Here is a 26,548-nt window from a genome sequence, read left to right as displayed (position 1 = left end):
GGTTCAGGGCGTGGAGAAAGTGTTGCTGAGACGTTAGCGTCAGTTACGGGAGATATCGATGGGCTTCCCATGCATCCCTGCTCCGGGACCCATTTAGCGCATGCAGCCAAAACTACCTACCCCACACAACAAGAACAGCGTGTTCGCAAAAGACTCCACACACGCGTCGGGTATCATTTCATCCATCTAGACCTGTTTACACTACCTCCCACCTCGCCAGTCTGCCTATGGTGCTTCCCGCCTGTCTCACAATGCACACGCCATCGCTACCTACTCTGTGCACCGCCAGATTCGCAATAGCTGTTGGCATGCCCTCTGCAAGGTTGTAGTTGCCTGTTGTAACAAAACCCATTAGATCCGCCTCGTCGGGGACAAGAGGATAGTCCTCCTCGCCTGCTTTCGATGCACGCTTTGTGCCAGGTTGTGGCATCAAGGACAGCCATCTGCTTCGAACTTGTGCGTCTGCAGGCAGACGGTAGATGCGAGCGCAGTCTGTAGGGGTACCTCGCTGTACCATTGTGATCTTGGCAGTGAACACATCTAGTGACGGCCAAGAGTCGCCCAACGTAGCATTGCCCTTCTCAATCAAGTGAACTGCATCTCTGGGAGAGAGCTGTCTGACAGGGGTCCGGGACTCTCCTGGCTCCTCTCGAGGAGTGGTAATCTCTCCTTTCCATCTTGGAATCAATCGCTCCCAGTCGCAAGACCAGGGATCTCCAATCTCACCCTTCCTACCATTGCCGAGATCAATCGTCGACCACTCAATCCTCTTTCCCTTTGGACGCTTAGTCCATTCGTGCTTCCTCACCTCTCGCTCACGTAGTTCCCAACTCCATCCAGCATCCGTGCCAGGATGATCGTACGGGAAGTGCGGCTTCGAGCGCTCAAAGTCAACCTGGCGTCTTTCTTTCAAGCCGCCAAATAGTGGGGTTTCGCCTGTAGATACCGGGTAGCGCATCATCTGTCGCCATACGGGCATGACGCATCTCCAGGGAAGAAGAACAGTCCAAGACTTGCTTTCTCGCGATACAAGTACAAGCGTCGGAATACGCGGATCGGTTGAGCGTGCCTCTGGGTCTTCACCTAATGTGCATGCGCTCTTCCGACGATTTATAGACTTCTGAGACGGCATGGTTCGTTGTGCGGCTAGCCGGCTGTTGGTATCGAAGATGGAGGCTGGGATTGAGGCGTTGTCGAGCGGCCAGGCTGCAAGGGTTTCCGTCAAGGCAGTCAGAGACTGTTGGTCGTATGCCACGGGCGATGTGCGAGGAGGATCGCGAAGCCGGGGATCTGAAATGTTAAAAGACAAAAGCGCACCGTTTGGTAGTGACGCAGCGTCTGTGACAGAAGCCAAGGCGGACCAAAGAGACTCTGGAGCATCGGGCCCTGCATCTGGGGAAGATACGGGAGCGAGAATCGAGCAAAGGGCTTCTGTAGCAGCAGGACCTGTGATCTCGATAGAGCCAATATCGAAGCGGAGATCTCGAACCGTGACAGCTGGCTTCTGCACTTTGGCCATCCTGACCACTTGATTCCAGAGTTGTAAGAAAGCGCTCGGGTGCACACGAACAAAGGCTTTCGTCTTGTTGCTGCCTGCATGCGGGGCACACCAGATAACAGTCACTTGAGCGATTTTCTTCAGCGGCTTGGCTTCTCTTTCGTATATCCAGCCTTCCCAAGCTCTGGTACCATTTCTCCACTTCCTGGCCCTGCCTCTGTTCTGCCACGGGTCCTCTGCACTGTCTACCGCAAAGTGCAGACCCTTGAGTAGCCCGGTTATACTAGCCTCAGGGCCCTCGAGACTGAGAGTTGACATGTAGCTTACATCCCACGCAACGGCTCCGCGCTGGGTTGCGGCTCTGTGTGTCAGACGATATGCCTTGACTGCTGGTTGCAGTGGGATTGCGAAGCGCCAGAGCGGCTCCTTTGGTTCTGTCATCTTTGCGCGCTTCGTATGCCATAGATGCGTGGGTAGCCATGTCTTGTCTCGCTGTCGTCTGCGGAATCGAGATGGAGGGGTAGCGGGCGTAGCTAAAGCAGGAAACTTGCGCTTCGGCTTTGGTGGTGGAGGCTTCGTGACTTGCTCCGGCGCATCCTCCATTGCTGCGTCCCCGTCATGGTCTTTCCCAGCTGCAGCGGTGTTGCCGTTGTTCCTCTTCTTGGCGACCTGCCTGCTGTTCTCCCTCCCCGCCTTCCTCAGATGCTTCTTCTTCCCTTTCCCAACACCGCTTCCGCTAGTGCCTCTTGAAATGGGTGTGTTGTCTTCTTTAGCCTCCTGTCGCGCCCTGACCCGCAGTCTCTTTGGTACGCGATGCGGATTATGGCTCGCCGTCCTCCTCCTCAACCCCCTCGGCACATCTTGAAAAGCTCGTCGCGACTGCCCCTTCTTGGCCGCCTTGATGGCGCCCTCGAGCGATTTGATCTCATTTTCGTGCGACTTGAGAAAGTTTTTGACGTTGATCTCGCCATTGGGGTACGCGTTGCTAGTCGGTATGGCGGGGATGACGTGCTGCGGCCTCTGTTGGAATCGGGTGCGTTTGACAGGATTGACAGGACCCGTGTTGCCTGGCGTCTGCTTCCTCTTTCTCGAAGTATCGGCCATGGTGGATCTGGAACAGGCGTCGCTATAGCATCAAAGCTATTCGAGCTCACTGGGCCAACGGTCGCTGCGACTGAATCTTTTAGCGAGACGGTCCCCACGCCGACGGGCTTAGCGCGGAGTCATTCGTCACGTCAGCACGTGTCTGGCCGAAGCACTGGCAGTCCCTACCAACACCGACTTGGACCCTTTGGTATTGGTCCAAACGTGCCAGGCCAGCAACGGCATTCTGTTTCATCCGCCAGGCCCCTAGCTCGTCTTTTGATTAATTACTCCATTCACAACATCTTCATTTCGCCATTTCGGCCAGGTGCTCCACCTTTCTGACCTCCCCTGTGATTGCATCGTCCCCCCTGCAGGAGTGCGCAGCCACCATGCTGCCCTGTCCTTGTGGTCCTGGACTGGTCCTGATCATTCAATGTTTTCCCACACCTTGTTACTACACAACAACAGCATCTTTTCTTTGAACACACGCACACACACAACGCATAGCCATTCTGACACTTACATCTACCTCTATTGTTACTGTACCGCATACACACACACACCTACTGCTAGTACATAATGATTCACACATACACAACCATGTCTCCCCCTTCTTATTCTTCCGATCAAATGTGCAAGATGAACTTCAGTCCACTGCGATCGCCCTCACCAAGAAAACGTTTCGCCGGCCACGAGCGAAACCAGTCAGAAGCCATCCAACGCCCACGACCCATCAGCGTAGCAAGCAACTCAGTCATGGTACAGCACGCAAAGAGAGCTTCAATATACGTCTCAGATGCTTCCATCTTGCTCCAACAACGCAATCCCATTGCCTCGCCCATGTCACCAACAGACTCGGGCATGGCCTCGCCAACCAGCGAGTCTGGAGAAGTCACGGATCACTACGCCATCCTCGAACTCACGCCCGAGGCCACCACGGACGAAATCAGAGCTGCGTACCGCCGTCTGCGCTCCGTCTACTTTGCCAATGACGCGAAAAAGTATCGAGCACTGCAGGCCGGCTTCGACTGTCTGATGGACCCGGAGGCACGCCAAGCTTACGATGCAACCTACCAGCCAGCAGCTCCAACTTCGCTCTCCAGCATTGACGAAATCTTGGACCAAGGAAAGCACTGGCGCAAGGACAGCGCTCATGGCGACGATCCAGCAGTCATCCCCGAAGAAGAGGAAGAGGAAGAGGAAGAGCAGCAAGTACGGACTGACGACCCTAATTGGGGCCTTAAACGGTTCCAGCCTATCCTTGAATCGGTGCTGGGCTCCGAACCATATTTCTCATACGTCCCTCTGCCTACGTATTCGCTGCCTGTGTGTAGGTCGCCCAAGTACGTTGGACAGTTTGCGGTGAAGGCGTGGCCCAACTAGACGGTCTCGTCTCATCGATATCTGGATTCAACCCACTCGACATGGCTCGAGTTCTTTACCATGTTCATATTCGTAGCAGAGCAGGTCTTGCATTTGGGCGGGTTTGCTTTGTGGCGTCTTGGGCGGTCTTTTGTTCCTCTGTCCACTTAGCGTTGTTTTTACCAAGCGGCGATTCACCACCATCTGCGATTTACCCTTGTCTTGTTATATACCTAAAGTCCCAACTTTACTGCAAATTGGCCACACTCACTATACCTACTCGGATATCGAGCAACATTGAATGATAATGTATGACACACATGACACTTGTCAGATTTCGAGCGTGCCTGTGCCAAAGTTTGTATACATCACGAAATTCAGCATGGAATGGCAACTAAATGAACCAGAGTCGCATTGCTGATATCGATCGCTATGATACAGGGCTCCAAGTTGCGAACGCCACTCTGATCCAATCGTCTCCAGCTCTAAGAAATTGTCGCATGCTAATTGTCGCCATGGCGAAATATTTACTGGTCGAGCTTTACGGGGAAGTTGCCAGCCTCTGTTCACAAATCAGCAACTATATTCATCTTGGACGCCTCGACTGCATGCGCAATGGGCTTGGGAGGAAACACTCACCACGCTGGTCGTCCCATCGCGATGTCCAGCCGCTGGGGCACAGGGACTTGTAGGCCAACATGAACTATATCCATCAGTACACAGGTCCGTGTCTCATTCGGCTTCTGCGGAGTCGCGCACCTGGCGGCAGGGAGCAAAGTCCTCGCCCTTGGCGATGATGCACTTGTGGTAGTCGACGTAGTTTTGCCAGCAGTGCTTGGTCTGGTTCTGGTTGGGGAAGCGGGCATCGAAGCCTGTGTGCGCCGAAGCTTTGTTAGCAGGCCATATCGCATATCTGGAGCTGTGGAAGCTATTTTGGCAGGCGGTGCAGGCAGGCGTGCGAGTCCGGGGGTGGCGTACCAGCTGTGCGGTGGGAGATTAGCTATCAATTCGAGAGACTGCGGAGTAGCGGGAAAAGCTCACCAGTAACAAACTTGAAGGGCTTGGTTACGAGCTCGTCGCCGTTCTCGCTGTCAGACATGGTTGCGATGGGGGTGGTTGGAGTTTGTCGAGGGGGAGGGTGGCGGCAATGGCTGGGCTTGGTGTGGTCGTCAAAGTGGTGACGGAAGTGAAGTTGTGAGGTTGCGATGGTTCGACCCGAAACGCATTGTCCACACACAATTCGCTCGGCGTTTTCCGGGCGAACCAGGGCTGCGAGCTCTCTCAGCATCTGCGTGCCTGTGACGAAACAGCCATTATCGATCCCCCAACGACGACGCCAACCCTCCACTCTCCACTCCAATTAATAACACACAAACACCGCCAACATGTTCAAAGCTACCAGGGCCCTGTCTATGCGGCCGACACGCATGATGGCCATGCAGCCTACGCGCATGGCTGCCATGCGCCCGAGCCCCCAGCTCTTCATGAGGCAGACGATGCGCATGCGCAACCCTGTGCCTGTATGAAATGCCACATCTCACTGTGACTCGGGAATTGATGCTGACAACATGACAGAAGGAGGAGCACGGCGGTAAGCCAACCACAGCCGCCGCATATCGCCATCCAACATGAATTGACGACGTACAGCCCACACCGTATCCCAGCGTATCCGCCAGCTCAAGAACATCCCCACTGAGATTTGGCCTCTGAGTACGTTTTATCCCCTCCCCCCTCTACGCTCCCTTTCGAGCCTCTTGCTAACCCCAACATCTAGTCATCGTTCTCGGGTAAGCCCCTCCATTCCGCTCCGAATACTCTAACGCAGGTGGTCTGATACATTCGCAGCGTCGCCGTCGGCATGGCCTTCTTCTCCATCACCCGGAAACTCTGGGTCGACAAGACCCTCCGCCTCAAGCGACAGGGCAAGCAGGAGTAGGTGCCTGGGCTTGCAAGGAACCGGATACAATAAAGATGGAATCGGCGGGCTTGGAAGGGCTCCAGCAGCCATGTGTATAGGTACAGCATACGGGACAGAGTCCTCGTCAAGTTCAAAATCAAGCATAAGATTCATTGCGAGTTGCGTCTAGACGTGCAAAAGGAAGTCATCGAGTGCAATGGCGAGATCATCAAGGACTTTGAATCTTAGCAAGTGCGGCAGAATGTGGCACGATTCCTGAAACCGTGCTTGTGATATGCTGTATTCATACCTTCTCCTAGAGGAGAAAAAACTTTGTGTAACAGAACATGGTATCAGATACATTTTTCCAACGCCTGCAAACGCCAAAGAAGGACTGAGATTAGACTGGCTTCGGTCCTGCCTCGTCAAGACCTTCCAAGCCCTGCATAGGGTCCATAGGCCCATTGGCCTCGTCTTGGATCTGTTCACTAGCTTTGCGATCCTCTTCACTCACAGCATGCTTGGCCAACCAGCCCTCCTGCATTTTGTTAGCATAAAAAGTCGCACATGTACAGCAACATGTTACACACCTGCTCCCAGATGGCTGTTTTGCTGCCTAGTCCTTCGTTTGCGTCTTTCTGTGGTTTGGCTGCGGCTACCTTGATAACGGAGCCGTACAGCTCGCTCCGGTCCATGTTGTCAATAGCGTCCGTCGCGTCGGTTGCAGTCTCAAACTCGACATAGCCGAATCCCCGATGTTGATCGCCCTGGCTCTGGTTTTCCGGTTTGGGCAAGTTGACTTCAACAATGTCGCCAAATGGCAGGAAGGCATGGAAGAGCGTCTGCTGAGTGACTGCTTGGTCGAGGCCGCCGACGAAGACGGTAGCCTTTAGTCGTGACGTGTCTGATAGATTCGACATGGCTGGCTGTGGGTGCGAATTCGGAAATGGCTTGTCGATGGTCGCGTTGTCGAGATTCGGAGCTGAAATTCGATATCACGTGGCTAGCGGGACCCACAGTTGGCCGCGCCCGCCATGGACCAGGGAAGGACAGGTGGATGCTCCGTTGATGGTGAAGCACGTCGTCGCCTTGCTTGCATTCCGCGCTCAAGACACATTGCGGACACTCCTTACTCTTTTGCACAACGCATACCTCTCTTCTCACTCCCCAGATCCCCTCACTTGTCCCTTATTTTGTTCGTGTCTTATTCCCCAATTCGCTAATCTGACACCGAGGCGCCATCACCGCCCAACACCGTCATGGTCCGCCTACGAGAAATCCCCAGGACGGCCTGTTTCGCCTGGTCGCCAGGCCCCACGCAGCCTCTTGTTGCCACTGGAACCAAGGCCGGGGCTGTGGACGCCGACTTTTCAAATGAAACACAATTGGAGCTCTGGGAGCTCAAGTTGGACGACGCCGAGCAGGGCGTGGAGCTCAAGCCCGTTGCTACCGTGAGCGTCGAGTCGAGGTACCAATCAATAGTCCAAGCCCATATGGCGGTGTTATGTAACTAAGCAAACATGGCAGGTTCAACGACATTGCATGGAGTCAACCCAGTGAACAGTACCCGCGGGGCATAATAGCGGGTGCGCTCGACAGCGGGGCACTAGTCCTATGGGACGCAGAGAAGCTGCAGGCAGGCGAGGGTGAGGATGCGGAGATTGACCAGATCGACAAGCACACGGGTCCCATCCAGGCGATACAGTTCAACCCCTTCCGATCCAACATCCTCGCCTCGGCCGGTGCCAAGGGCGAGCTCTACGTCCACGACCTCGCCGACGACTCCAAGTCGTTCCGCCTAGGCAAGGCTGGAGCGAACCCCGACGAGTACACTACATTAGACTGGAACAAGAAGGTTGCGCACATTCTGGCCACCGGCAGCAGTGGCGGCTTCGTCACCGTCTGGGACGTCAAGCTGAAGAAGGAGAACCTCACATTGAACCACTATGGACGGAAAACAGTCAGCGCCGTGTCGTGGGACCCCAACGTGCCCACACGACTAGTCACCGCCATCCCGACGGACCAGAATCCGCTCGTGCTGGTATGGGACCTCCGCAACACCAATGCGCCAGAGAAGACGCTACAGGCACACGACCAGGGTGTACTGTCGCTTTCGTGGTGTGTGCAAGACAGCGACCTCTTGCTATCTTGCGGCAAGGACAACAGGACCATTGCCTGGAACCCGCACACCGGAGAGCAGCTGGGCGAATTCCCAGTTGTCACAAACTGGACCTTCCAGACTAGATTCAACCCCGCGAACCCGAACCTCCTCGCTACCGCATCTTTCGACGGCAAGATTGCTGTTCAGACGCTACAAAACACTGGCGCTGCAACGGACCAGAGCAAGGCGGCGACTGAAGCCCCTGCAGGCGAGGACTTCTTCGCTCAGACACACGCAGAGCCCCAGGGCGCATCCTTCTCTCTAAAGACACCCCCGAAATGGCTGAAGAGGAGAGCGGGTGTCGCCTTTGGCTTTGGCGGAAAACTGGTGCGGTTCGGCATCGTTGATAACAAGTCCAAGATCTCCATCGAGACATTCGCAGTAGATTCAGACGTCAGCGCTGCAAGTGAGGAGTTCGACAAGGCTCTGGACAAGGGCGATCTCACAGCGATCTGCGAGTCGAAGATTTCGAAGGCTGCCAATGAGGAAGAGAAGGCCGACTGGACCGTGATCGAGACCCTCACATCAGAAAACCCACGAAGCAAGCTTGTCGAATACCTTGGCTTTTCTGACAAACAGGAGGAGCTGGAAGAAGAAGAAGAGAAGAAGGAAGAGAAGACAAACGGCGATGCGGACGAAGGCTCCTCGTTCTTCGATAATGCGACTGATGAGGGCAACTTCCTCTCGGATCTCGCAGCTTCCAAGGGCGCCAAGACCAACAATCCCTTCCAGATTTATACCGGCTCCGAGTCTGAAGCAGACACTAAGATCACTCGCAACCTCATGCTAGGTGACTTCAACGCGGCATTGGATGTATGTCTAAAGGAAAACCGATTGTCGGATGCTTTCATGATTGCCATTTGCGGTGGAGAGAAGTGCATCGCCAAGGCACAGGCTGCATACTTCAAAAGGCAATCTGACGCACCAAACTACCTACGACTTCTTGCGTCGGTCGTCGGAAAGAACTTGTGGGACTTTGTATACAATGCTGATCTGAAAGACTGGAAGGAAGTCATGGCAACAATCTGCACATTTGCCGATCAAGCCGATTTCCCCGACCTTTGCGAGGCTCTCGGAGATCGTCTCGAAGAAGCCATCTCTGAAGAGTCAGGATCGTACCGAAAAGATGCGTCTTTCTGCTACTTGGCTGGTTCCAAGCTTGAGAAGGTCGTCGTCAACTGGGCCCAGGAGCTTCAAGAGAGCGAGAAGGCGGGCATTGAGCAAACTGATGGTGACAACAGTTTCTCAATCCACGCGCGATCACTCCAGGAGTTCATCGAGAAGGTCACAGTGTTCCGAAAGGTCACCGACTTCAAGGACACCGAACAGCAAAAAGAGGACGACTGGAAGCTCGAGCCTTTGTACGCAAAGTACGTCGAGTATGCTGACATTGCTTCTGCCCACGGCCAGCTCGCTATTGCAGAGAAGTATCTAGATCTTCTGCCTCAAAAGTACCCAGCAGCAGATGTAGCGAGGAACCGGATCAAGCAAGCCACCAGAAAGGTTGCAGCCCAGCCAGCGACAGCCCACAAGCAGGCCCAGTCTACTAGCACTGGTCGTCGTCAAGTCGTAGTCCCTTCATATGGTCAACCTGCACAAGCAATACCAGCACCGCCCCAGCAGACCCCGTACGCTCCAGTCAACCCTATGCAAACGCAGCCAAGGGCGTCGCCTTATGCTCCAGTCAACCCTCTCTCGTCACAAGCTCAGGCCACTGCACCATCAACATTCACACCAGCAGCAGCGTCCGGCAATGCGTACACGCCAGCCGGCTACCAGCCATCTCAACCTCAGGGCTATGGTGGTTACGGTCAGGCTACCCAACAACCAATTGCACCTCCGCCACGCAATTTCTCCAACTCTCCATCTATTGTGCCAGCAGCCAACAGGGGTAGCATTCCCGCCTGGAATGACACACCAGACTTTGGCCCCCCTAAGCCAGCTTCGCGTCGTGGTACTCCCATGAACACTGTTGCTTCTCCGTTCCCGAACCAGCAGCAGCCCCTCGCAGGTCCGCCTCAAGGCCCGTTCTCGCCAGGAGCACGATCAACACCTCCACCTCCTCCAAAGGGCCCGCCTCAAGGCCCTCCTCGTATGACTTCTCCACCAGCTGGACCTCCAACTGGCGCCCCAAACCCCTACGCACCAACTCCGGCAACAAACAACTACGCTGCACCACCCGCAGGCTTTGCACCCCCACAACAGGCGCCACTACAACGTGGAGCGTCGCCATACCAACCCCCAACTGCTGCCGCTCCGCCATCGAATCGCTATGCTCCTGCTCCAGGTCAGCAACCATCAGCCCCATCTGGGCCTATGGGTGCAATGCCACCACCGCGTAATATTGCGCCTCCTCCAGGCCAATTTACACCCGCTGGCTCACCTTACGCACCATCGCCGGCGCAACAAATGCCACCGGCTGCCGCAGCACCGCCACCACCAAGGGGGCCACCGCAAGGACCTCCGCGGGCAGGCCCTCCTCCCGGAGGTCTTCAAGGCGGACCACCAAGACCAGATTCTCGACCCGGTACTGGTCAATCACAAGCGGCTCCCCCGGCAGCAGCCAAGTATCGTAAGTGATCCATCAGGTATCGCGTGGATTGGCTGGAACTAACTTACATACAGCCCCCGGTGACCGATCGCACATTCCCGACGCATCTCGTCTCATCTACGAGATCCTTGATGCCGACCTACAACGGGTCAAGGCGAGGGCACCAGCACAGTACAAGCAGCACGTTGCAGATACCGAGAAGCGCCTCAACATCCTGTTTGACCACCTTAACAACGAGGATCTGCTCAAGCCCGATACTATCCAGAGCATGAACGAACTCGCGGCTAACATCCAGGCCAAGCAGTATGATGCTGCGGTCGCAATATTTTCGGATTTGATGACCAATAAGACGGATGAGGGTAGCAACTGGATGGTAAGTCTTACTTGAAAGCGTGTGAGACGAATGGAAGGCTAATGTTTGATGCAGGTTGGCGTCAAGCGCTTGATTCAGTTTAGCAAGTCGACTGCTTAGAAAGTGAGTGCTGCTGCGACTAAGAACGTGCTGGCCAGTGTTCCCGAAGATTACGTTGTGGTGTACAAGTAGAGAGTTTGAAGGTGGTAAACAAAAAGGCTGCGTTCAAGGCAGGATTCTCGCCCCCGTATTTAGCGTTTTTGCATGTCATTAGAGAAAATGAGAGATATGCTGAATGATTGATCGATTGATTCGACTAATGAGCATCTTTCTCGTTGTGTATTGCACGTGGATGCCTCCTGTGTGGTAAGGTGCGCTTTCTATCTTGACGTGACATAACATTTTCATCTAGGTTTCCCTTGCGCATGGCCATATTGTGAGGAATGTTGCACTTTCTTCACTGGATGTCATGCGCGGATGCCTCCGAATGAGTGATGTACCTTCTATACCCACATCCAGCCTCTACTTTCATCTAGGTCGCCCTTGTCATATCTTGTCTGCGCTGTGTGCATAGAGTCGCAAACACGCGATACCATTTGCTATTCTGAAAGATCATACATTAAGAATAGAAAGGGCACCGTACTATAGTTTTTTAGAGGAGACGAACAGAAAACTAAAGCTACAGGTACAGCATATATAGTCGCCACAAGATTTCAACACTCCAAAACACGACTAAACACGTACTCGAAGAAAACGCTATCCGCGAAGTATCCGAGCACGAACCACTAGATGAGGAAACGGTGGCGGCGTAGAGTAAAGGAATTTGAGCATTTCAGAGATAGAGAGGCAAAGAAGGCTGGACAGAGAGGATAGAGCAGAATAGTGTGTTCGATTTGGTTACTAAAGTTAACGACGATCCGCTCGTGTTGATGGCACGAATAAAGTGAACGACACGACTATCGCTTCATCGCCCCCTTTCTCCTCCGTGTTTCGATAGCGTATCTAGAGCGAACGACACAACTACACCTTCTTCTCCTTCTCTTTTCTCTGCAGCAGTAAATGATACTCCTATGCAAGCGGCTGCTACAGAGAAACTGAGGCACAACCTGGGGCGAAGATGGAGGAGTCGACGGAGAGGAGGACGGGGAAAGGATCGGAACGGGGGTAAGGGTCAAGATGATGAGAGTTGAGAGTACTAAGATAGTGGCATTCGATTAGCATGTTGAGGTACGCGTGATGAATACATGTAGAGTTCTTCTCTCTGGATCTCATTCCAGAGACTGTCGACATAGTCCAGAAACCACCCCCATTTTTTTTTTTTACAACCTTCTGCAGTGTGTGCACAATCCAATCCAAAGTAGTGGCTTTATCTGAGTTACACATCTCTTCTTCCTTGGAGTTTACTTGGACTTTGGGGTATCTACTGCGGGAAGAACGTAAACAGGCCAGAGGTTTCCAAGGTTCTCCCGCGAATCGATCGCGTGTTGTTAGAAGGCATGAGATAAGCAGACTCGGATACAACATTCGCGCTGCTGTCTAGCCAATTTGAACGTATCTAGAGATTGCTGGATTCAAGGATTGCTGAATGCCATCAATTTGGTCTTTTGACAGGTTTATCGTCTGTGTTTCAGAGCCAACCTGAGAGAGACTGCGCGAGGATGGTCAGACAGTGAGACGAGAAATGAATGTGGATGTCTCGATGACGTCGCTACCTAGATCGTGAGATGCTCAGCCCAGCAGTGGGCCTTGTGCTTCAGGGGATCTTTGCACAAATAACAATTGTGTATATGCACCGTCCTGACCTGCTTTCTTAGCCATAAACCGACCAAACACGATTGTTGAGCTACGCTACGTCTAGATTTATGGTGAGTACCTCTTTCCACAAGCTCATGCACAAATGCAGTTGTGTTCGTGATGGCTTTGTAGATGCGGAAGACGGAACATGGTTCGAGATCGGGTGGATTCGCTAATCTTAGCCGATCGGGTCAAAGCCGATCTCAAGCAACACCAGGCGTCATAACATCAAACTTCAATGTGATGACGTAGGCGCGAGCTCGACGCGTTATCCACCCAATATGGCCTTGGAGGCACGGATCGCAAGTTTCAGCCTCCTCCTTTCAATAATCTTGCTGTTCTTCTACGGCGCCATCACCTGAGTCTTGGACGCATGTTACGTTCCCTTTACTGCATCCGCTCTCGTGTCGCATTCAAAACACCACTCCGAGCGACGGCGTCTGTACAGAACTCTCACATAATATCTCTTCTCCCAATCATGCCCCCCAAGCGAAAAAGGTCTGCTGCTGCAGTAGCAGCGGTTGCTACAACAGAAGAGACGCCTCTTGTGGATCGATCACAGATGCGCCGAACAGATGTGCCTTTGCCTACAAACGTCGCGAAGCCACCACGCCGCCAAACGACGCGTGGGGGAAAGACTGAAAAGACGGATCCTAATCTCAACCCTGACATTGTCGATGGTGTCACCGCATTACGGGCATCGCCTGACGCAGAAGAAGGCGCAGATGCTGTTCTGGAATCTGCCGTGAGCAACGGTATTGCGACTGAGGCCGATACTGCACCAGATGCAACTACGAAAGACAATGCGCTTCCACCACCTGCCACAACCGGTGATGCGCCCGTAGCAAATGGCGCCCCTGCAGCGAACGCTGCAAAGAACAAGCGAAAGAAGGCCAGCGCGCAGCAAATCAAAGTGGAAGAGGATGACACCAACACAAGCGCCGTAAATAGTGTTGCTGCAAAGACCACGGCTCCTGCAGCCAACACCAGGATATCTGGCGATCCCGACGACGTTGATAACCTAGAGGCTGAAGACGAGGATGAGGCAGAGGTCAAGGAAGCCCTGTCAAGACCCCCACCGGTCAATTCTGAATACCTTCCTCTTCCATGGAAAGGACGGCTTGGCTACGTATGCGTCCTGCAGGTACTTTTTAATCTAAACTAACGAACGTGCATACAGGCCTGTCTCAATACGTACCTCCGTAGTGCTACCCCTCCCGTCTTCAGCTCGAGAACCTGTCGTATCGCGAGCATCATCGAACATCGCCATCCCCTGAAGGACCCCTCACAGCCCGAGCATGCCACTAAAAACCGCCCCGATAAGGAACAACCAGCGGATGTCGCGCGAGGAATGAAATATGTGGAAGAGATAGGCCTTGCTAATGCGCGGGATATTATCAAAATGGTGCGCTGGAACGACAAGTACGGCATCAAGTTCATGCGCCTGAGTAGCGAGATGTTTCCATTCGCAAGCCATGACGAGTATGGCTACAAGCTTGAGCCTTTTGCTGGCAAAACATTGCGTGAAGTAGGCAAAGTGATCGGTGAGTTGGGTCATCGAGTGACTACCCATCCAGGACAATTCACTCAGCTGGGATCGCCGCGAAAGCAAGTCATCGACAACGCAGTGCGCGATCTGGAGTACCATGACGAGATGCTTTCTCTGTTAAAGCTTCCAGAGCAGCAGAATCGCGATGCCGTCATGATTCTACATCTCGGTGGTGCATATGGCGACAAGCCGGCGGCCATTGAAAGGTTCAAGGAGAATTATGCAAAGCTTCCCCAGAGCGTCAAGAATCGTCTGGTGCTCGAGAACGACGATGTTGTGTGGTCAGTACACGAGCTGTTGCCTCTATGTGAGGAGCTCAACATCCCATTCGTGCTCGACTACCACCATCACAACATCATCTTCGATGCAGATCAAATCCGTGAAGGTACCAAAGACATCATGGAACTCTACCCACGAATTCTCGCGACATGGGAGAAAAAGGGAATCACACCTAAGATGCATTACTCTGAACCGACACCTGCTGCGATCACTAAGACAACGCGGAGAAAGCATTCACCTCGTGTCATGACATTCCCTCCTTGCCCTGATACCATGGACTTGATGATCGAGGCAAAGGACAAGGAGCAGGCCGTATTTGAGCTTATGCGTACTTTCAAGCTTCCGGGCTTTCATACTTTCAACGACATCCTGCCACATACACGTCAAGATGAGAACAGGCCATGGAAGCCCAAGCCTAAGAAAGCTGTAAAGAAGAGTAAGAAGAAGAAGACTGACGAATTGGACGAGCTGGATGCGAAGCTAGAAGAGGAAGAGCCAGAGGACGTGCCCCCGCCTATCGTACCTGACGAGGAAGTGGGCATGGGAGGGCCAGAGGGAAGAGTGTACTGGCCTCCAGGTATGGAGGACTGGCTCAGACCCCCAAAACGCATCGTCAAGAAGAAAGAAGACGGCGCTGCTACGCCAGCGAAGAAGAAGCGCAAGACCGCCGCTGACGCGGCGTCTGTAGCAAGTGAAGCTGCTCCACTTGAGGATGTCAAGACGCCCATCAAAACACCAGCCAAGAAGGCGGCACCGGCTAAGCGAGGAGCAGCAAGTTCGACTAAGAAGAAGGCAGCAGTCAAGTCCGTGCCAACACCTTCGGCTTCCGATGAAGAGGAAGATCAGCTTAGCTCACCCCCACTTAGCGATGTAGGGAGCGAGGACGAGGCTCCTGTTGTGCAGAAGCGAAATGCACGGCCTGCTGCGACACGGAAGAAGTCTGGAAGGGCTACGGCCCAGGTTAGCTACAAGGAAGAAGCAGACGAAATGAGCATGTAGACAAGTGCAATCCCATGGTCATCGGTAGCCATGGTGCAGCTAGTCGTAATATCAATCCCAATGTAAACGAATACGTGAATTCGGTCCTTCGGACATGAAAATAGCGACATTGAAAGCATGATTCACATCATCTCGGTTGTAGGAGAGGTTGAGTAAAGACAAAACAATGCTCCGAGCCTGCTAGATCCTTCCCTTCCCGCTTCAGGCCGTTATCCCGTCCCATTCCTTCCCGGCCTTGTCCCTTCCGTCTTTTACTGAAACTCGTATTCAACGTCTTCTCAGAGTTCATGCGTTCTCCACATTGACGTAGCTCACAATTTGCTGTTCGCGCTTACCTATCTATTCACCTTCCCAGTCCAGCTGTGTGGCCGAAACGCTGTATGAACATGCGTTCGTTGGGGGCAAGGACGCATAAACGTGCACTATGTGGACCTTAAGATTCGCTAGGCCTAGGGGAGAAAAGAGAGGATTGGAAAACGAACAAAAGCAAGGTGGAACAATTGGGCCAGCCAGGCTTAGCCCAGCCACCTCCATGGTCGTATAACCCCCCCTTCACCATAACACCTCTCCCCCCAATACATGGCGTTAAACAACGTAGATAGATACGTTGTTGCACCGGCATGAGACTTCCAGAACTTTATCGAAGCACGGCCCGTTACTTTGCCGCACTAACCGATGGATGCCGAGGCATTCCGCACATCTTCTTAGCACCTTCCATTGCATGTCCCACGGCCGGAAGGGGGATAGAGCTCAACCTTGTGTAAGCGTGTAAGATGTGACTGCCTTGTTGTCAGAATAGTAGTGCGGGAGAGGTGTCGTGAGGGTGTGGTTGGGAAAGCAGGCACAATCACATTGCATGTATGCATCGATAGCTTAATCGATAGCTTCACATGCATGGTGTCATGCAGGTCAGCGTTACTGTGAGAGTGTCGACTGGTTCTAGCTGGCTTAGCTGGCCGTGGGGAGATGCAGATGCAGGACCACGTCGGAGGACATGGGCAGGAAAAGGGTAAGAGGGTGTGAGTTAGTGCGAACATCAGAGGATAGCCTGGAAAGTTACTTTGAGGGGTATGGTCGTGGTGGGGGGAGGATCTGGTGTCTTCAGTTTCAGGTACGCGTCGCGTAATGGAGAGTGTGTGGGTTGTGTATTCCTGCGCTGTAGAGAAGAGGCATGATTTACCAAGACCGTTATCTGTGGATGTTTTGTAGGAGTCGACATGTCCGTATTCTTGATTGCATATGTGTCCATCTCCTCTTTGCTCCACTGCGATAAAGTGTATTGCACGATCTTTCGCAGGTAAGTGATCCCACCAATCGCTGTTCGTACGTGTGTATCGTCGATGGCCCGACTGTTCCCTTGCACGTCCTTCTGATTTCTCAACACCAAGAACTGCGATCTAGAATACTCTCTCTAGTGTCTGTCGATCAACCATTGTCGACCATGACTCGATTCTAGGCCGTGTCTATCGCTTCTCTTTCTCTCTTGCCTACTGCCAATCAACCCCAGTCACCTTGTAGCTATCCGCAATCGGTTAACTTCCCGCGGCTACATATCTGCAGGTCTATCTGCACAGCCTTGCACAGATAGAGGTTCATGCCCGTACCATGTCCATGGACTCTTGAATCGAACATTCGGTGCACTAGTGCATGTATTTTTGCATTGACGATGCGCGTTATGGTAACGAGGGGCTGGTAGCCTATCCCAAGTCGTGGCTGAGAACAGAGCAGGGAAGTTGGTTATACTGTTCGGCTGCTATGCGGAATAGCATTGCGCCGGTGGTCCGTCCTCAGACCGTACCGCCATGGCTGGAATTGAGGACCAGGTGGAGACTCTTTTCTGTACGTTTGGTCAGCGGTAGGCGGTGTGGCGTGCTTGTTTGTTCAACTGCAGCTCAGCGAATGAGGTTTTTGGCGGTTAAGGCGCTGCAAGAAGATTGTTTCCCGAGGAAGAATCTATGAACGGTTCATGTCAGTAGATCATAGCCTGTGTTGAATAACCGAGCCGTCTCGCGTCGAGCTCTGATCTTTGGCACTACCACTACACAATGCGCGATTCCCAAATCTCCGTTTTCAATCTTCAACTTCTAGCCTTATCAACCATGAACTTGAATTAACACAAGAGGTCGTACGACGCATTGTCCATACGCTCAGACCCCCAAGGGCCCACATGCGATAAGAACACGAAGACTGTGCTTGAGATGGAGAAATGGAGAACGGGACAAAGGCCGAGCTTGTGAATATCTACGCGAGAGGCCTGAGCTCAGAGAGAAAAAATCGTCAAGCGCCCGTCATCCGTCCGTGCAAGTATGCAAGACACGCAAAAAGAAGTTCCAAGGATCCCTCGGCATCCTGATGCATGTGCGTAGTTGAGAGCGCATAGGCTATGCGGTCCGGAAGTGTTGGATCGCGATGACGGGTGCTGTGATGTAGGAGGCTAGAGGATTGTGGTTGTGCCGAATGATGAAGACTGATAGTAAGGCAGCCATCTCAGGAAGAAGATTGCAAGGCCAATTGAGAAGACGGTTGGAAGCTAGAATCACTGCGATATGCTGACCATCGTGGGATTCCGTTTTCTGAGAAGAAAGTGCTACACCTGGAAAAAGCCCAAGATCTGTGTTCGGTTCATTACTTACTATGACGTTATAGCTGTTGAATGATGTTGAAGTCCCATCATAGTCATTGCGCGTGGCAGACATGCGCAAGGAATATCAGTTTCATTGTTACAAATTCGTTTTCAGTTTGCTGATTGTCTCTCAAGGCTAAGAGAGCGTCCAGATGGTTGCGCGGATGCGACAGGTGAACGTAAGCAAGTACCGAGAGCTCCGGCTTCCACAGGACCACCACATATAGTTGTTCTTCAAGTTTCTATAGAACTCTTCTCTACTGGTGTACCATAGACATCAATACCAAGAACCTACTGCACCACCGATGTAACCAAAGAGCAAGCGCATATGTCTGTCTCAAACCAGCAGACAACGGAAGTGCCGGCCACGGGAACGCGTCAACAACAACTACTCAACGCGCCTTCACGACATCTGCTTTTTTCTTCCTCAGCCACAACGTCACCATTCCAAACTATTGCCCAATCTTTTTTTTTCCTCTCCGGCTTTGCATGGCTCAACGCGGCACATACCCTCTAGGAACTTCTTTCGGCCCTTTAGTGATCGATTGTAATGGCCCGCTCCGCGATCGTCCTCCTGCGCCTCACGCGAGCTACACACAGCGTACATCTAGCATGACACCATCACGCTCTATTGTCGTGGAGATGAAGGGTCAACGCTTCGAGCGGCATGACGAAACAAAGCGTACGCCTCCTCCGCAAGTGTCGGCTATCTTACTCCGCAAAAGTTACGTACAAAATTGTTTCCCCAGATTATCACATGCAAGACATAGCTCCGTCAAACTACGGCGCGGTCACGGCGTCCGTCAGACAACGAAATTTCCAAGCCGCCATTCCAGCCGGCTCTCTTGTTAGAAAATAGCCGATGACCCAATTAGGCATTACGCCCGGCTCGAGTTGGAGCTCGGGTGAAGCGCCCGAACGGCGTGGAAGTGTGACGAGATGAGCGGTTCCTGCGTATCCTAGTATTAGCACATCAAACGAACGAAACGCATTGGCATGGCGTTTTCAGTCTTGGTATCCTAGGGGACCCGTCCGCGTAGGTTTGGTTGTTACAAGTTACAAGTTACTGTACTAACAATAGGGGGCAATGCGATACCACAGGCTCTCGGTGAATCCGAAATGATTGCACAGTACCTATACACCGGGTGATACATACCGCGGTATTCCCGAATGCGACGTTGGAGAGACCCGAGTCACGTTGCCATGTGCAATTGGATATCCATAGCACTGGGAATATTGTTACTTTTCTAATCGCAGCTATTCCTAGCGCTAAACTTTTCGGCTTCACTGCGTTATCTTCTTGGCTTGTTCTGCTTCGCTGACTTGCTGCCTTCTTGCTACCAATACACCGTACTATAGTAGTCGAGTTGCGTGGTTCCGAGGAGCCAAAAGGACATGCACGCACGGAAATTTGAAGGGTTAGCGCAAGTACACAGGCAATGCGATACAAAGAGCACCTGGGCATCGAGAGGGGCAGAAGCGTGGGGTAGATAGAAACGGAGTAAGTCGTATCGCAAAACTCCCGTTCTGCTCTGCGCATGAATCAAGAGTCCTAAAGTAGCTTGAATGTCTGACTGGCAAGGCGCCCAACCGGCTGCTCTCCGCTTCTGTTCGTATCGTGAACATCCCCCACCGGCTACTACTCGTGTCCCTCCAACGATTCCCCCCGCAAAGCTGGCAAAGAAGCAATGCACCTCTGACGTTGTTGTATTGCGATGCACGAGCAGTGACGTGTGCGACCCGAGTACGTAGGTCAGACTTGCTTTACATGAAAGAAAAGAACAAAAGCCTGAGGTATACATGAGCTGAGCTGTCAGCATGAGTACACGTTGTACCTGGCAGATGATCACCGCAGATCCCCGTTCGGACAAGCAGTGGCAGGGCAAGCTGAGCCGGAACGAGCGAGACCCCTCTCAACCACTCAACTATGCGGTACGTACCCCAACCAACACCTGCATACACGGCATCAGCGCATCGGCGTCGCCTTCATCGTGATCTCAACCCTTCGCTTTCAAAAGCATTCTCTCATGTTCAAGAGGCACAACAGCTTTGACAGGTATACCCCTTCATCTCATTGCGACATTCAGCGGCGGCGTCTCCGAACCCTTCCTTTTGCCCCGCGCAGCCGTCAAACGTCAGCACCTTAACGCCGCCATAACCGCCTCTTGCGCGCCATGGCCGCTCGTCTTTCGCCATCGCTGTGAAACCCTGACCTGGCACTTTTTGTTGCTCCAGGTAGTCTTGTCTTGTGTTCGTGGTCGTGGTTCGTGGGTTCGGCATCAGCTGGTACAAGCTTGAGCCTTGTGAGATCGGGTCAGCTTATCACCTTAATCGAACGTTTGCTGTCGCTGCTGTCGTCTGACTGGACGAGCGTGTATGTGGCTGCGCACTCCTACAAAGTTTAGGTGATGACGATCTTGAAATTGGACATGTGGTGAGGTCAGCGAGTCGGCAGTCTTCGCCTCATGTCAAATGAGACGCTGCAGCCTCGATTTGCGCAATGCCGACGCCGTGTTGGGTTGCGGTGTTGTACGATTTGCTGACCGGCGCCGAACCGGTGAGCCTTGTCTGAATGAATGAATGATCTCAGCTCATGTTTTTCTTCTTCGTTCTTTGTGTAACCACACTTGTTAACCCATTGCGCTGGTAGAGAGGCGCTCGTGCAGCCTTGCATGGGATAAGCGTTGGGGTGCATGCGCGATGCTCGTGCAGAACAGCCGATCTGGACAATCTTGAGACGGGTTGCGCAATCTTGTAAAGATAGCAAGACAGTGATTGCAAGCGATGAAGCAGGCGTGGGGTGTATGTGTGAGGATATGGTACGCTTTTAATTTCATTAACTGTGTAATGCTTTTCACAAAACTTCATATAGTTGCAGGGTATGCCGCATAAACGTCGCTACAAATATACATAAAATGAAGCCGAAAAACTTGTTTGCCCAAGGTTCGCTTTTCCCAGCCGGCCCAACCAATCCTGAGACCCATGTCGTAAAACCTGTTCATGCACGTTTTTCTTCGTTGGTGAGCTTCATATCTGAGTGTGTGTGTGCTCAAGCTCGTGTGTATAGCTTGTGTCCAGCAAGCGTCGTCATCAAATCACAATGTACTCCCCATCCACGCGATCCATGGCTCTCCTCCACCGGAAAGGATGCTGTACGGTACTGAAAGGCCCATTCTGCCTCGGCACCTGCACATCGCCGTCCGACCATTCGTCATCTTCGCGCCATACTCGTTCGAGCACTTCTAGACCACTGAGATTGTTGAAGAACCCGCTCTCACGTTGAATCTCCACACATCGTTGTCGCACCACAGCGCGGTGTTCAGGGTCAACACATTCCGTGCCGATAATGAATAATGGCCATAGTAGGAACTTGTTAACGCAGCTCGTCATACCAATCTGAGAAATGTGGTAAAGTCCCTGTGATACCAAGTTTTGGAAGTTCAGAGCTGAAGCGGGAAGAGTCGGCTGCGCTAGGCGCTCAGTGTAAAGAAGCGCGGCATAGCGGAAGCTCTCGCTAATGTGGAAAAGCGCAGCCTGTTCTGGCGACATGGCGAGCATTGATGATGTTGCTTCGCAGGATGTGGAATGCATGTCTCCAGGTGATGGGAACTCCCACTCTTGTAGCCGAATACGAAGATCGTTCCACTCACTCCAAAACTCGGAGCGAGGATCATCGCGCGCTGAGGTAAAGGGGTCAACGTGCTCGTTAATGGGCGTTCCCCAGCCGTTGCCGTCCATATGATCGAAGCTGAACGAGTAAAAGTCTTTGACTTTCTTGGGTCGGGGTGACGATGTAGGCGTGTCGTCGTTGTCGCGTACAGGTCGATTCTGACTAAGCAGATTTAGTCGTCCGAGTCGGGCAATGAGTTTGAATAGCCGGCCCTCGCAGCCAGAGTGGTGTTCCAATGCGCCCAAGTTCGCACTGAGGTTCATCATGTCAAGCGAGTCGCCGCGTACCTCGATCTCTCGGTCATTGACTGCAGCAGTCATAACATCGAACCAAGTAAAGAAAGTCTCGATCCACCCAACAAACTCTGACCGGACTGTCCTGTCGCGCAGGCTCAGCAGTTTCTGGACGCCTGCGAGCTGAGTCTTGAATTTCGTAAAGCCGGAATCGCAGACATGGAAAAGACAAAGGATAAGAAGCGTAGCGAGTACGGAGTCGTCCTGCGAGCCATCGTAGTCGACAAGCTTCTTGTTGAGGAGGGCAATGGAGTTGGCCTTGTAGTGCTTCTCTTCGTCGGTTGCTTCGCCATGCATCTCGCGCAGCTCTTGTGTCGTCATCTGTGAGTAAGCATGATCCGGTATCAGGCGCGTGTCATGCAGCACGCTCAGTCGTCGACCTTCTATACCTCCGCGCATACGCATGTTATTGGTAGCTAGAGCTCCAATAGCGTTCTGGAGCTCCTCGTTGCGCATGGCTAGATGTATGATGTGCATCCGATAAGGGTTGGTATGGCTATCAAAAGCCACCAGCACCGGGCATATAAATTTGTCGTAGTAGTCCAGAAGGGATAGCATCCGCGGGGAAAGGGGCGAAGCGATGGTAAGGCTCTGAGGAATCGAAGTGGTGAGCGACAGTACATCTTGAGACAGGGGGCCAGAGCCATAGGAAGACATACCCTCCGACGGGAGAAAGGAGAAGCCAGGCTGGAATCCATTGAAACTCGAGCTCATTTCCCCCTCAACAAAAACATCCTGAAATACGACAGGACCCATACTTTGCGAGGCTGCACTGACTTCGGGATAGTCGTGTATGCTCTGATCTGAGCTTACGCTAGAGCTCATGTCGTCCCCCGTTGGTAATGAGCGAGGAGCCTCGTGAATGAAGTAGTGGTCCAGAGAGCCCATGGGCGCCTGGTCGAATGGCTGATATCGTGGTATTGAAGGGTCTGCGAAGGGAAATTCGTCAACGGGTGTATTTGGGAACTCGCTCGGTGAGGGGAAGTCGCTATCGCTGTAGGTACCAAGAGAAGCAGAAGAGGCCGACATGCCGTTGTCCTCGAAAGGTACGTGCAGGGTGGTTTGTAGTCTTTGGAGGGGACCCCTATGTGGCTGGTGATGTCTGAACTTGGAAGCTTGAGGATGCACAAATTCGAATTGCTCTCCATGATGTTGCATAGGATATCCGACTGGAGTGGACGAAGTGGGGATAGGTATTGGACTTGTTGGGCTGAAGTACTGGTATTCTTGCGGTGCGGAGAACATAGGGCTTGTAGGACTCCTTGGTGAATGAGCACCAAAGTCAATGCTCGCCCGACTGTTGAAGTTGTGCTGGTAATCTTGGTGGGCACCGGTGCTTGACGTGGTGCTGGTGGAAGCTATGGAGTTCATCCGCTGGGATTTTGGCTCCTGTGTTGCAGTTGCAGAAGGCGACTTTGCAATAGGCAAAGACATGCCTCGGAGCTTTCCACGGCTAGCTACTCCCACACCCCACGTTAGGGTAGTACGGTATCCTGAGCATTCTTTTCCAATGTCAACGCACGGCCCACAGTATGGACGGCGTCGATCACACTTGACTTGACGTTTCTTGCAAGCAAAGCAGTCGTCGGTGGCTCCAGTGGCGGGTGCTCTTCTTCTTCGTTTCCTGGGAGCAGCGGCAGCGTTGTTGGTGTTGGTGGCGCTGGTGTCTGCCTTCTGAACGACCTCAGCAGGCTGAGCAGTGGTTGATGAGACGGCCATGGTGGGTGTGATAAAAGAGGAAGTGTTATTGCAGTACTCTACAACGTTGCATCTGCAGGATGTGGATCGTGTATAGTAGGTGTAGAAACAGAATAGACAAGAAGACGAGGGGTAATACTCAATGGAGCATAGAAGAAGCGCGTCACGGTGGGTAAGTATTATTTTGGCCTCGATGGGTCTGGGTAAAGGAAGCTTGGTCCCCCCGTCTGATAAGGTCAGGGCCCTAGTGGACAGGGCTCTGGGATGCCAAGGGGTAGGATGCAAAATGCCGCGGCATACTGGACGCTAGGATATTAAGAGAAGAGGTGGTCATCTTGAGAGATGTGCATGAAGGATGTGGCCCGCAGCGAGTAGGCCAGGTGCCCGCATGTTCTCGCAGCGGCTGCAAGGCTTTGGCTGTGGCAATCCCTACCACACCCCACACCGTGACGGCGAATTGCAGGACGGCGCGAGGTAAGGTCGGGTTAGGGTCGGGTTACATCGTGGAAAAATGGTAGCACCCCGGCAGGAGCTTGAAGATGGATGGCGACAGTGGCCTGCTGCAGGACGGAGAGGGCTGGACGCCACGAAAGCTCCACCAATGACATGCTGCAGCGCGCACGATCTACTACCGGCCGCTAAGTTCGGAGCAGCTAAGAGGCCACAGCCACTGAGAGAGCTTGTGTCGAGGGCTCCGGGGTGAAGGCGTTGCAGGGCTTGTTCGGCTCGCGAGCTGCTGCACTGCTGCAGAAGTAGTGCTGGTTGCTGCTGATAGCGTCAGGGCCACCATGGGCAACGTGAGCGCTCGGACGAATGACCAGGCGCAAATGGTCACGGAGCCGACCGAGGCGATCAATGTGCCGCCGCGAAGACGCATCGAAGCTGTGTAGAATGATGTCGCTGGGATGGCAGCGCTTGTAGTCTGTCAGGGCTTGCCAGTGGGAGAAGACAGCGAAAAGCCGCCCGCTGGTGAAGCCTTCCGCCAAGCCAAGCCCTGGACGAGTACGTAAGGTTAAAGAAACGGCCTCCCATTGCACGCCAACCCCGCAACGGGAGTCTCTGATCTGCCGCAAGGCATGAAGAAGGGAAGGATGCGTGGGTGATGCAATTTGCGCACCTCTGCACGCGACGGGGCAGCAGACACGACGAGCACACGTCTGACGGCGGGCGCGGATATTGCGATGACATCGAGGATTAAGGACACGGCGGGCCCAGGCGTAAATGATGCAAAGCTGCACGCAATGGCCGGGGTGCCTGGGATACTGGACGACTGCCAGCAGCTGTCTGTCGCCCTGCTGTCGCCTGCTCCGCAGCCCTCTTGGCAGAACCGTTCTTGTGGGACCCGCTGTGATAACAAGCCATGCGGGCCTGATGAGAGAGCGATATGACCATTGCCATCTCAAGTGCACCCCCACGGTTCGTGAGAAACTGACCGTGGCAGTGCCCCAAACACCTCATGAGGCCGTCTTCTCTCGACCTTTTAGATTCCCTCAGGGTCTGCTCCAACAGCCCTGAAGCCTCCAAAAGCCTCTGTCGTGCATGATGCCGTGGCTTCGGCCGCCGCAAGAGTGCCGAACCTGTCCAGCTAACGGCGCCTAGGTCACTCAGAGCCCAATCCGTTCCCCATCCCATCCACATCCCATCCCCATCCTATCCACCACCTTATTCGTGTAGATACAAGCCACTCTCAAATGGCGCCTTCACCGATTCCCATACGCTAGCCTGATCGTGGTATTAGGCACGTGAGTGCCAAGTCAGACATGCATCGGAGACGTGCGCTACTTTGGTATGCTGGCTGTGCTCCACCACTCAACGATTTGTCTCAGGTAACAAGCAGCTTCAACCTCCCGTCAGCAGATGGCTTTTGTGTTGCTAGACAAGGTTTCATTATCCAAGACCTGTCACTAGCCATCCGTACCTGGGGAAGCAGTTCACCGTCAATGCGCCTGCGCAAATGTGCACACGCGGGGTAGTACGGGGATGGATACGAAGCAGCCACAGACCTCGTTCGCCTACTTGGTGAGCCCTCTCCAAAAGCGAGTCCTTTTACAAGCTTTGTAAGATTTGTAGCATGTCTTCCTTCGCTCCGCAGAAGACCCGCTGGCAGTGGCTCTCCTAATTCCAGACCTAGCTATCACGCCGAAACGGATTACGAAGAGAGCCTCACGGATGCCGGCTGGATGCCTAGCTTCTGCGAGGCTAGACAAAATGATAGGAGAGCTGCGGCTCCTCACATTCATTGTTAAGCTCCGGGCAATATCCGACAGTCATACCGTTATGATGCATCAGATGTAAAAACGCCTGAGGGTCGGAGTTTGTCCGATAGCTGCGACTAGATCATCTACGCTATTCTGTGGGACATGTCTTGTAGCCGAGCGGGCCATGGCAGCTCTACAAAATCCTAATCTCCGCCCTGGCAATTCTTCCGGCGCCAGGTAGAGTATAAGATCTCGCTTCCCGGACCCTCAATTCTACGATGCCCGGCCCGACAGCAGACGTTTCAAAAGACCTGGAGCCAGACCGAGGCATACTGAATGGAGAAATGCTTCCGTGTTTTCATCTTGAAGATCGTCATTTCGCCGGCACTTGGTAGGGAACGACAAGACAAAGGCGTCCGCAAGCGCTGGATCTCTTGAACAACCGGCGGCTGCGGTTAGAACAGCGAACAGGGCTCCTCGGAGGCTCTCTATTTATGGTCTCCACAAGAACCCTGCGCTAGCGAACAGCACCGTCGAT

At 53.2% G+C, this 26,548-nt stretch overlaps 8 protein-coding genes across 8 annotated transcripts; 4 read left to right on the top strand and 4 right to left on the bottom strand.

Annotated features, from left to right (window-relative positions):
* Positions 1-196: 196 nt before the first annotated feature.
* Positions 197-2,602, bottom strand: J4E82_005813 (uncharacterized protein; the record flags this gene model as incomplete). Its single annotated transcript, XM_051732074.1, has 1 exon — positions 197-2,602. One exon carries the CDS (start codon positions 2,600-2,602, stop codon positions 197-199), a length of 2,406 nt encoding a protein of 801 aa, XP_051588094.1.
* A 582-nt stretch (positions 2,603-3,184) lies between these two features.
* On the top strand, positions 3,185-3,967 carry J4E82_005812 (uncharacterized protein; the record flags this gene model as incomplete). The annotated part of the gene is made up of 1 exon (XM_051732073.1): positions 3,185-3,967. The coding sequence occupies one exon, from the start codon at positions 3,185-3,187 to the stop codon at positions 3,965-3,967; it is 783 nt and encodes a 260-aa protein (XP_051588093.1).
* A 506-nt stretch (positions 3,968-4,473) lies between these two features.
* COX13 (Cytochrome c oxidase subunit 6A, mitochondrial) lies at positions 4,474-5,045 on the bottom strand (the record flags this gene model as incomplete). Its single annotated transcript, XM_051732072.1, has 4 exons — positions 4,474-4,508; positions 4,586-4,649; positions 4,706-4,818; positions 4,988-5,045. 4 exons carry the CDS (start codon positions 5,043-5,045, stop codon positions 4,474-4,476), a joined length of 270 nt encoding a protein of 89 aa, XP_051588092.1.
* A 286-nt stretch (positions 5,046-5,331) lies between these two features.
* J4E82_005810 (uncharacterized protein) lies at positions 5,332-5,882 on the top strand (the record flags this gene model as incomplete). Its single annotated transcript, XM_051732071.1, has 5 exons — positions 5,332-5,466; positions 5,522-5,537; positions 5,594-5,656; positions 5,721-5,733; positions 5,792-5,882. 5 exons carry the CDS (start codon positions 5,332-5,334, stop codon positions 5,880-5,882), a joined length of 318 nt encoding a protein of 105 aa, XP_051588091.1.
* A 361-nt stretch (positions 5,883-6,243) lies between these two features.
* J4E82_005809 (uncharacterized protein) lies at positions 6,244-6,763 on the bottom strand (the record flags this gene model as incomplete). The annotated part of the gene is made up of 2 exons (XM_051732070.1): positions 6,244-6,381; positions 6,434-6,763. 2 exons carry the CDS (start codon positions 6,761-6,763, stop codon positions 6,244-6,246), a joined length of 468 nt encoding a protein of 155 aa, XP_051588090.1.
* Positions 6,764-7,102: 339 nt separating this feature from the next.
* SEC31 (protein transport protein S31) lies at positions 7,103-11,027 on the top strand (the record flags this gene model as incomplete). The annotated part of the gene is made up of 4 exons (XM_051732069.1): positions 7,103-7,311; positions 7,371-10,576; positions 10,630-10,928; positions 10,983-11,027. The coding sequence occupies 4 exons, from the start codon at positions 7,103-7,105 to the stop codon at positions 11,025-11,027; spliced, it is 3,759 nt and encodes a 1,252-aa protein (XP_051588089.1).
* Positions 11,028-13,179: 2,152 nt separating this feature from the next.
* On the top strand, positions 13,180-15,528 carry MUS18 (UV-damage endonuclease; the record flags this gene model as incomplete). Its single annotated transcript, XM_051732068.1, has 2 exons — positions 13,180-13,830; positions 13,882-15,528. The coding sequence occupies 2 exons, from the start codon at positions 13,180-13,182 to the stop codon at positions 15,526-15,528; spliced, it is 2,298 nt and encodes a 765-aa protein (XP_051588088.1).
* A 5,713-nt stretch (positions 15,529-21,241) lies between these two features.
* Positions 21,242-23,485, bottom strand: J4E82_005806 (uncharacterized protein; the record flags this gene model as incomplete). Its single annotated transcript, XM_051732067.1, has 1 exon — positions 21,242-23,485. The coding sequence occupies one exon, from the start codon at positions 23,483-23,485 to the stop codon at positions 21,242-21,244; it is 2,244 nt and encodes a 747-aa protein (XP_051588087.1).
* Between the last annotated feature and the right edge of the window lie 3,063 nt (positions 23,486-26,548).

This window comes from Alternaria postmessia (assembly GCF_024291825.1).
Source record: "Alternaria postmessia strain BMP 2775 chromosome Unknown scaffold_32, whole genome shotgun sequence".
In the NCBI taxonomy this organism is placed as follows: Eukaryota; Fungi; Ascomycota; class Dothideomycetes; order Pleosporales; family Pleosporaceae; genus Alternaria; species Alternaria postmessia.
Note: the sequence above shows the minus strand (reverse complement) of the source record. Positions and strands in the feature narration are given on the sequence as shown.